This window comes from Miscanthus floridulus, chromosome 5 (genome assembly GCF_019320115.1).
Source record: "Miscanthus floridulus cultivar M001 chromosome 5, ASM1932011v1, whole genome shotgun sequence".
NCBI classification, from domain to species: domain Eukaryota; kingdom Viridiplantae; phylum Streptophyta; class Magnoliopsida; order Poales; family Poaceae; genus Miscanthus; species Miscanthus floridulus.
In genome coordinates this window covers 141,283,425-141,294,387 of record NC_089584.1, presented here as the reverse complement: position 1 = coordinate 141,294,387, position 10,963 = coordinate 141,283,425, and the positions used below count along the sequence as shown (strand labels likewise).

Below are 10,963 nucleotides of genomic sequence, written 5' to 3'. Positions count from 1 at the left end.
TAGTATCATCTTCACAGCCTTCAGAGTCACTGTCCTCAACCATGTCTTCTTCCCTTCTATTGATAAGAACTTGTAAGTTACCAGGAACATTAGATTTTTGGCCACCCACACGTCGGTGCACTGGTGTAGGCTCATCCAAGCCATCATCAACATCATCTTGTACCCCAAGCTCATTATCAGAACCATTTTCATCTTGGTGAACAGTGCTCAATTCTACTTCATTGACATCATACATGCTCCTATGCTCAAATTTTTGGACAACACGCCAATTTTCACCAAATTGTGTGTCCTGCACATAGAAGACCTTTTTTGACTGAGTTGCTAATATGAATGGGTCCATCTTGTACCAAAGCCTCTCTACATTGATGGATCTAAAAAGGTCATCATCTCTAATGGTTCTAGCTTTGCCATCTTGACTGAACCAGTCACACCAAAAAAGTACGACCGTTCGAATACATTCCAAACTGGAGTTGTAGCTCAACTCAACTATCTCTCTGAGCTGACCATAAAATTCTGTCGCCAATCCATTATGTATTCCATCCACCAGCACACCATTGTTTTGTGTCTGCCTTTGTCTTTCACGGTCGACAGTGTTGTATCAAACACCATTGACACTAAATGATGCCCATAAGTTCACTCTTAGGTCAGGAGGACATGATATTGCATATAGCCCTTCACTAACTTCTTCTCGATTATCCTTCCACTTAGTCTTGATCTAAAAAGACAACAAATTAAGTCAAAGCAACTATGATTACCAGCACACATAATTGAGTGAAACTTGCTGCAATATGAATCTTGCTGCAAAATAAGTCAAATCAAGTATGAATCTAATATGCATCTTGCTGCAATATGAATCTTAAACCAAGCAAGTCAAAAATAAATCTGGAACCACTTACATGACTCCTAAACCAAGCAGGGAATTCCTTTTCCAACCTCTTCTCAACATCATGGCCACCTTCTTTATCTAACTCTCCTCTAAACTTGCTGCACACATAGTTTACAATATGTCTTGAGAAACAGTTTGTTGCACTCCTAAACTTTCTTTGTCAGGTGCACACACAGTTTGCTGCACACTTACATAATTTAGAAACAAAACTCACGTCAAATATGGCTCTACCTCCTCACTATTGTTTAGCACATACCAACAAATCTTGTGAAATTCTTTATCATCAAGATATGTCTGCCTATTGGCCCCCAAGAGTTTAACACCATGCTGGAATATAGGGAGGTCACCATCAGTTGCTCCATGATGCCATTTTTCATCATCTCGATTAAATCTAGTGACAACATCTTCCATGTAACTTGGACAAAAGGTCAAGGCCTCATTAGCTATGTACGCCTCAGCGATGGACCCTTTAGGTCTAGCCCTGTTCCTCACATACCCCTTCAAAGTGCCCATTTGCCTGTTCGATTGGGTACATCCATCCATATTGGATAGGACCTCTTAGGAGTGCTTCATCAGGAAGGTGGACAGCTAAGTGGACCATCACATCAAAAAAAGCAGGAGGAAATATTTTCTCTAACTTGCAAAGTATCACAGGGATTTCTGCTTTTAGACGTTTCAATCTATCAACCTTTAGTTTCCTACTGCAAATCTCCTGGAAAAATTTACCCAACTCTGCAACTGCTACATATATGTCCTTATGCACTAGTCCCCAAAGACCAATAGCTAAAATTCTTTGAAGAAGGATGTGGCAATCATGGGTTTTGAGGCCCTGCACCTTGGAACCATCTGAACTAATGCATCTTGTCAGGTTGGAAGCATATCCATATGGAAACCAAATACTTTTTAGAAATACACAAAATGCAACCCTTTCTTCTTTTTCCATGGAATACCATGCTGCTGGCATGGAAACTGAATTGTCTTCATCTTCTTCTAAATGCAAATCCCATATCCTGCAAATCAAGTCTCGCATTAACTGTATCCTTATTCTTCTCAAGACAGAGTATTATGCCTAGAAGGGCATCACATATATTCTTCTCTATATGCATCACATCAAGATTATGTGGCAGCTTCAAGTATTTCCAATAAGGAAGGTCCCATAGAGCAGACCTTCGGCTAAACAATTTTGGCTCCTTGTCCTTCTGTCCTCGCTTCCTTTTCTTGGTACCATCAGCCTTACCAGGAGTAACATCTTTTAATTTCTCTAGACACTCCGATATCTCATGCATACTCAACTTTCCTGGCTCACCCCGGTTCTCTCGGTGTCCATCAAAGGCCAAGCTTCTTCTCCACTTGTGGGTTTTATCAAGATAGCGACGGTGTCCAATGTAACATATCTTCTTCCTAAGACTCCTTGATAATGGATCTTTGTTGTAATAGATACATGCATAGTAACATTTAGTGATTCGCCCTGACAATACACCCAAAGCTGGATAATCATGGATGCACCATAGTACTGCAGCACGAAGGTCAAACTTCCCACTAGTGAATGCATCATATGTACTGACTCCCTCCTAGAGTTTTAACAATTCCTCAATGAGAGGCTGTAAGAATACGTCAAAGTCCTTGCCTGGAGACTTTGGTCCTAGGATGAGCAATGCCATTATGCAGTTGGATGTAGCGATGCATGACCATGGAGGTAGATTGTATACCTTTACAAGTACAGGCCACATGCTATAAGTTGTGTTCATGTTTCCAAATGGATTAAGCCCATCTGTTGCTAAACCAAGCCTTAGGTTTCTGGCATCTCTAGCAAAGCTTGGAAACATAGCATTCAAAATCTTTCCAGGCTAAGCCATCAGCTAGATGGGTCATTTCATTCTCCACAGCAACCCTTTTATCCTTGTGCCACCGGGTCTCCTCTGATGTTGCTTTGTTTGCAAACATCCTCTTCAGCCTTGGTATAAGAGGAAAATATCTCAAAATCTTTTTAGGAATCCGTTTGGCAGCATCTCCATCTACCCACCTAGATTCCTTGCATTTTGGGCAGATGTCATGTTTTTCAAGTCCTTTGTGAAACAACACACAGTTATTGTCACATACATCGATTAACTCATATCCAAGGCCCAACTCTTTGAGATACTTCTTTGCTTTGTCATATGAATCTGGAAGACAACAATTAGGGAATGACCCTGACAATAACTTCAAAAATGCACTGAATGCTGTGTTGCTGACCCTGTAGTATGACTTGATATGTAGCAATCTTACTAGAAAAGAGAACCTAGACTGAACTGAACTCGGGCAAAGAGCATGTTTTGCATCTTCAAGAACTTTCATAAACATAGGTTGTTCTCCATCTTGTTGTACAACTATGTACAAGTCTGCAATCATCTCTACCGAATCATTATCATCTTTATTGTCGGGCTCCTCCACATCTACCACATCACCTAGATAGGCAGGTACATTTTCATCCTCTCCAAATTCCACAATGTCAACATCAAAATCTTCTCCATGGTGTACCCACTAGTATATGTAGCTAACCATCCATGGAGATAAACATGGTCATGCACATCTTTCAGACTCCGTGAAGACTGATTCAGACAATTGCGACATGGGCAACGTATAGCATTATTCGGACTGAATCTATCTCGAACAAAAGACATAAACTGATCAACACCTGCAGTGAACTCATCGCTGAACCGAGTAGCACGAATCCATGTTCTGTCCATCTTCTGAATGCAAAAAAAATTAGGCCTAAGTAGCTGAACAAAAGCCATGAACTGCTCTACCAATCCCTTGTCTAAACATCTACTGCTCTACAAATTGCAAGCAATGGGAGGGGACAATACCTCTAAGTAGCTGAAGTAGCCACCCTAGCACGCCGCCAGTGCACACCGAAGCAGCTACGTTGCAGCAGGTGCCCGTCGGAGCAGCCCGCTACACCACCAGAGGAGCTGCCCGCCAGTGCATCCCGTACCAGCTAGGCTGCTAGAGCGGTTCGCCGGAGCTGTCCACCGGAGAGGCTCGCCGGAGATGCCCGAGAGGCACGCCGCCGGCGGAGAACCTACTCTGCAGCAGGTGCCTGCCAGAATAGCCCGCTACACCTGCCAGAGCAGTTGCCCGCCAGCGCATCCCGTACTAGCTAGGCTGCTAGAGCGGTTCACCAGAGTTGGCCGTCGGAGAGGCTCGCCGCCAGCGGAGAACCTACTCCTGCCCTCTGCCGGATTTGGGTTGGGTTTGCATCTGGGGGCAGCACGATTGGATTGGGTTTGAGTCATAGAACTGATTCAATAAACGAATAAGAAAAAAATTCATCTCTGAGCATGACCAAAGTCGTGTTCTGATGGTAAGGCAGCTTGACTCTGAGTGAAGGGTGCTGGGTTCGATTCCCAGGCACCGCATATTTTTTTAATATATGAATTATTCAAACAGATAATAAATTAATGTTCCCACTCTGTAACACAGTCTGAATTCGTAGTGTGATGATAAGCCATCTTGCTTGGGAAGTGCAGGTCCTGGGTTCGATTCCTAGGCACCGCATATTTTTTTAATTTCACTTTTATGACGAAAATTTTGGCTGACAGGTGGGACCTCAACCGTGAAACTACTGAGCTTCACTTCTATGACGAAGTTCACAACATTTCTATGACGATTTCTTCTACTTTGTCACAGTTGAACAAAGGGGTTGACACCCAAACCGGTCATCCATGACGAATAACGAAATTTCATCATTGATGAACCTTGTTCAGTGACCAAATTTGGGATCGTCATACCCAAAGCGTCATAGATGAAAGGATTTCTAGTAGTGTATGGAACCTTAGTTCATATAAATACTTAGGAATATTTGAATATTGGTTCCAAGATTTCTCTTTTAAAATGTGTACGTCATGATTTTAATAGCGTGATTCATTTACGATGGCAAAAATTTTAAGGTGCTTTACAATTTAATTGGCAAAGCGCCATGAGGCATGCATAATAATATAAACTATGAAAAGGGCATGTAGCCCAAGAGTCTTAGTAGCATATAAGGTCCTGGTTTTGACTCCCCGTGGAAGTCAGTGGTAGGCTGACGTTCCTATCGATAATAAGGCACATGTGGTGACTTCGTCAATCTCGATGATTTGCTGACCCAGGGCTAAGTGCATGTGCGTTGTGAATGTCTGAGTTGTACTATATAATCGCACATCCTAAACCATATAATGGTTTGAGCAAAATTCACCGTCGGTTTCTGAACTTGGCCGACGGTGTCATCTAGGTCCTTGAACTTCTAAAGTGATATCTGTGGGTCCCAAAACTTGGCAGACGATGTCATCCAGGTCCCTAAACTTTCAAGGTGATCACCGCAGGTCCCTAAACTTAGCCGGCGGTGTCATCTCGGTCCCTAAACTTTCAAGGTGACCACTGTAGGTCCTTAAACTTGGCAAGCGGTGTCATCTCTGTCCAAATATGGTCTAACCTACTCTATAAACTAGCGTGGCACGCTGACTATACGTTAGATGTGGATCCAACATGTGTCAATTAATCAATCATTATTTATATAATATTTATCATGTTATATAAAATAATTTACATCAGCAAAAATAGATTAAAGTATTAAAATAATTTGCAACAAAAAATATATTAGGTTTAAACTAAAATAGGAAAATACTAAAAATAATTTAATTTTTATGTATCATTAATAGTATTAAAATAATATTAAAATCCTATATTAAAAGTTTTTTCTATTAAAGTTACTTCTAATTTTAGTATTATTTTAAAAGTTTTAATAGTAGTATTATAGAAGTAACTTTTCTCTATTATTAAAACTATAATACTATACTACTTTTAATAGTCGTTTTATAGTATTAAAACTTTTAATAATAATATTATTGTATTAAAAGTTTTAATAAATAGTGTTACAGTATTATAGTATTAATAACAGAAAAAAGTTACTTCTATAATACCACTATTAAAACTTTTAAAATAATATTAAATTAGAAGTAACTTTTAATACTATAGGTAATCACCATGTTTCCTGATGCTGAAATTTGGCTTATGCTGGTGTTTTTGCTGAAATGTTTTGAGAGAAAAACACTGTTCCGTGGCTGAAAAGTAGTTCTGAATAAGCTCAAGTGAACAGGGTAAATAACTTATAATATCATTACATTTGGACAGGGATGACACCGCTTGCCAAGTTTAGGGACCTGCAGTGATCACCTTGAAAGTTCAGGGACCGGGATGATACCGTCGGCCAAGTTTAGGGACCTGCGGTTATCACCTTGAAAGTTCAGGGACCTGGATGACATCGTCTGTCAAATTTAGAGACCCACAGATATCACTTTAAAAGTTTAAGGTCCTAGATGACACCGCCGGCCAAGGGGCCAAATCACTATAGATGTCCACGCTTCCAGCCCATACATCAGCTGTTGTATTCATAATTTGGTCCATAGCGTTTGTCCTAGCCCTTGATCAGTATCATATGCATGCAAGCGTGGCAATTGTTGTTAATTTGTATGCTTGATTGATTTCCTTCCTTCAATTCGCTCATTCCTTCGATATATGCGAAGGTGGTTTCCTTGACAAGCTAACTCACTTTCCATCCTCGTGCCATTGCCGGACGGGCAACATATGTGCGTTTTGGAAACAAAAATCAGATGAAGAGAGGTGTCGCGTAGACCGTTGACATTTGACACATGCAGGTTGCTTTAGTTGTAGAAGATAGAGAGAGATGTATAAATACAATGCATGCATATATAGGCTGAAATTAAATCATGAGTTGCAAAGACATATATACTAGAGCATCCACTGGCTAGGCCAGCCGATCATATCGACGATAACGACTCAAAGCAAATAACTAACAGAGAGGAAGAAACACAGTATGTAATGAACCGGCAAAGACAATCAGTTTGGTTGGCTACGGACTGAACCAGATAATTTTATTCTATTTTGGTCGAAGCTAGAGCTGCCCGCTCGCTGGCCGGGTCAGGTAGCTCTCAGCAGTGGGCGCGTACGTGCCTCTCCATTTAGTGGCACTTGGCGTTTGGGAGGTTGCACTTGGAAGGGATGGCCTGGGCGCCAGGGGCGGAGCTACAGGGTATGCTGTATATGCTACAGCATACCCTGCGTTGCTACGATGTACAGGAGTAAATATACGTATTTTGTTTAAAAAAAAAAGAGAAAACAACACCGCGAGTAGCATCTGTCGTTGCGTCAGCGACATCAGGCCGGCCCAGTAGTCACGGCCCAACCCAGCAACGGAAACAGATAGGTCTCGTACAATTCGCGTCGCTTGACTCGCCGGCTCGCCGCCACTCGTGTCGTTCGGTTTTCCCCATCGGCAGACCGCAGACGGCAGTTGCCCAGATCGGAGATCGCATGATCGTCACCTTCGACTCCGGGATCGCCAGGCATCGAGCAAGTTTGTTCAGGACGCAAAGCACGAAGGCATCGCCAGCCATTCAGGACGCAAGCACCAACAGACGCAAAGCACCAAACAGCCGCAAAGTAAGTATATTTTATTAGATGTGACTTCCAATTTTTTTAGTTGTAATTTGCAATGATGATCCATGCAAATTTTTGATTCAGTTCACTCAAGAAATTATTTGGCGTTGTTGTTCTTTGTAAAATTCATGCAGTTATGAAGAGAGACGGGGACATTGCATCTCTTTATCGGAAGCATGAAGCAAAAAGGAAGGCAGCGGCGGCGGCAGCGGCTGCTACTTCTAATCATTCTCCTAATTCGATTGTACCTGTGGTGGAACAGCAGACTCGTGAGAGAGTAGTTGAGGAAACTGAAAATAATGTGGTACCGCCACCGCCACGACCACAGCCGCCTTCAGCTCAACCGGTTTATGATATCAATCGTCTTCCACATGATCCAGGTGAAAGACGTCCCATTCGTAGTTATCCAGTTAAGGATCAAGATGCAATTCGAAGAGCATATATTACTAAAGGTCCATTTAAACCCTTTGCACATGATTTTCCGAAAACATGGATTTCAGGACAAAATCGCCAATTCAATTTTTGTTGGATGTACAATCATGAATGGCTTGAGTATAGTATTAAGAAGGATGCTGCATTTTGCTTTATATGCTACTTGTTTAAGAAGGGCAGTGGGTCGGAGGCATTTACTGTTGATGGCTGGAATAATTGGAATATAGGAGAGCCTGCACTTCTCAAACATTTGGGTTCCAAGGCACATATTGCAGCTCAAGAGAGGTACATTGGCTTTATAAATCCCAAGGTAGCAATTGATTATAATATTCAGAAGTGGAGTGATGAGGATCTTCGACTTTATAAGAAACGATTGACATTTTCACTTAGGTGTATCAAGTTTCTTTTGCATCAAGGGTTGGCATTTCGTGGACATGATGAAAGTAAAGAATCTAGCAACAGAGGGAACTTCATTGAACTTTTGAAATTTCTTGCTGGAAATAGTGAAGAAGTCAACAAGTATGTTTTGGACAATGCTCCAGGTAATTGTACCTTAACTAGCCCGGACATACAAAAGCAAATTATTCACTGTTGTGCCCTAGAAACTAGAAAGAAAATAATTGAAGAACTTGGTGATGAGCCCTTTGCAATTTTAGCCGATGAGTCTAGTGATATATCACATAAAGAACAACTAGCTCTTTGCTTGCGTTATGTTGATAAATTGGGAAGGCCATGTGAGCATTTTATTGGAGTTGTTCATGTAGATGATACTACCTCTCTATCACTGAAGAGTGCAATTGAAGCTTTACTTGTTAGTCATGGCTTGAGTTTGACTCAAATCCGTGGTCAAGGATATGATGGGGCTAGCAATATGAAAGGAGATATTAAAGGGCTGAAAACATTGATCATGCAAGATTCACCTTCTGCTTATTATATTCATTGTTTTGCTCATCAACTCCAATTGGTTCTTGTGGCTGTTGCTAAGGGAAATACAGATTGCAGCTCCTTTTTTGATCAAGTATCTATCTTATTGAATATTATTGGGGTTTCTTGTAAGCGTCATGACATGCTTAGAAAAGCTAGGCTTGAGAATATCAAGAAAGCACTTGACTGTGGTGAAATTGAATCTGGAACTGGATTACATCAAGAAATGGGTTTGTCTAGGCCTGGAGATACTCGATGGGGATCTCATTACAAAACTATATGCAGCATCCTTACTATGTATGAATCAATCCATGATGTACTGGTTGATCTTGGGGATGATCCTACATATAAGGATGATTGGACCAAAATACATTTTGTGACGGGAGCATTTGAGACCTTTGAGTTTGTTTTCTTTGTACATTTAATGTATTTTATTCTTGGATACACGAATGAGTTATCTGAGTGTCTACAAAGAAGGGAGCAAGATATTCTCAATGCAATATCACTTGTTAATGTGGCAAAGAAAAGAATGCAACAATTGAGGTCTGATGGTTGGAATACTTTTCTTGAGAAGGTCACCTCATTTTGTGATAAACATGGTGTTGATGTTCCTGCTATGGATGGTGTTTATGTTCCTTATGGAAAATCAACAAGGAAAGCTCGTGCTCGAAAGCAAACCAATGATGATCACTTCAGAAGAGAAGTATATATTGGTGTCATTGATCAAATAAGTCAAGAACTTGATAATCGGTTTGATGAGATCAATATGGAGTTGTTGTCTTGTATGGTGGCATTCAATCCTTCTAAATCGTTTGAGTCTTTTGATGCGCAGAAGCTACGCAGACTAGCTGAGTTCTACCCAAAGGACTTCTCAAAAAATAATTTGCGCAGACATGAATTGCAGCTAGATAATTATATTGATGACATCAAGCAGGATGATAGATTCAAAGGTCTAGAAAATATTGTTGATCTCTCAGTTAAGCTTGTTCAAACGAAGAGACATAAAGTGTATGATATGGTTTATGAGCTTCTCAAATTGGTGCTGCTTCTACCTGTGGCAACAGCAAGTGTTGAAAGGGTATTTTCTGCATTGGTTTTAGTGAAAACAAAAACCCGAAACAAGATGGGAGATAGTCTTCTGGATGATTGTCTCGTCACTTTCATTGAGCGAGATATTTTCTTTGAAGTTGATGAAGATGACATAATTGAGACATTTATGTCCCTTCGAACGCGTCGAATAAACTCATCAGCAAGATAACATTGTAAGTCTCTAGTGCTCTATATGAATATATTTGAATTATCAGTTTGGCTTTTGAAACTATTTATATTGTATTTAGTGGATATGATTTCTAATTAATCCATGATTTTAAACCTTATTACAACCTTATTACCGAATTGGAAAGTGGATTTTCTGAATTGCGTATGAAATTTTTTGAGAAGCATACCCTGACCCAAAATTCTAGATTCGCCACTGCTGGGCGCATCTGGCGTAGGCGGGCATGGCCTTGAGCTTGTCCCAGTAGTCGTGGCAGAGGCAGCCGAAGTCGGCGTGTCTCAGCGCGTCGCAGCACCCCTGGCTCGGCGTGCCGCTCGAGCAGGACTCGCCGCACTGCTTCAACACCGTGTCCCGGTCGACCTTGCAGATCTGTTCGGCCTCGCCCGCCGCCAGGAGCAGAGCCAGCAGCGCCACGACCGCCACGGCCTTGTTCATGCACACCCTTCTCCCGGCCATCTGATCGACAGATGTCTTGGCTCTTGGGCTCTTGCTTGGTCTGTGTGTGTAGCTAGCCTGTGATCTGCACTTGCGATCGCTCGAGGGATGGAGGCTTAGATATATAGCATGGTCGGGGATCGATGGATACTAGGATCAGAGGCGCCCCGTGAGTCCGTGACGACGTGCTTGCATGTGCAAATGTGCTCGCGAGCTGGCCTCCGGCCGTCGGCACCCCAAAAAGTGGCCGGCCGGCCGGTCACGGGCAAGACGGACGGAATTAATCATCGCCGCACCGGCCAGCTGCAAGACTTCACCAAGCCATGGTTGACCGTTCATTCGCATGTGCGCACGCATGCTGTACGTGGCGAGATACTGTCTTCCTGAAACTACGCGACGCTACGTACGTACGTATGTACGTATTGCAGTTGCAGAGTGCAGTGCAAAGGCAGGAGCCGTACCAATGGGCAAGACAAGACGACGATAGCGGCGGGCGGCAGTGGTTTCTTGCTGGAATTTGGACGCATCTCGCG

The 10,963-nt window shown here is 42.1% G+C and overlaps 2 protein-coding genes across 2 annotated transcripts; one reads left to right on the top strand and one right to left on the bottom strand.

Annotated features, from left to right (window-relative positions):
• Positions 1–6,624: 6,624 nt before the first annotated feature.
• LOC136453899 (putative lipid-transfer protein DIR1) lies at positions 6,625–10,604 on the bottom strand. Its single transcript, XM_066454452.1, has 2 exons — positions 10,192–10,604; positions 6,625–6,949 (listed from the first exon to the last, which is right to left on the bottom strand). The coding sequence occupies exons 1-2, from the start codon at positions 10,449–10,451 to the stop codon at positions 6,886–6,888; spliced, it is 324 nt and encodes a 107-aa protein (XP_066310549.1). The 5' UTR covers positions 10,452–10,604; the 3' UTR covers positions 6,625–6,885.
• LOC136451218 (uncharacterized) lies at positions 7,170–9,977 on the top strand. The gene is made up of 3 exons (XM_066451948.1): positions 7,170–7,366; positions 7,498–8,080; positions 8,186–9,977. Exons 2-3 carry the CDS (start codon positions 7,500–7,502, stop codon positions 9,975–9,977), a joined length of 2,373 nt encoding a protein of 790 aa, XP_066308045.1. The 5' UTR covers positions 7,170–7,366; positions 7,498–7,499.
• Positions 10,605–10,963: the final 359 nt, after the last annotated feature.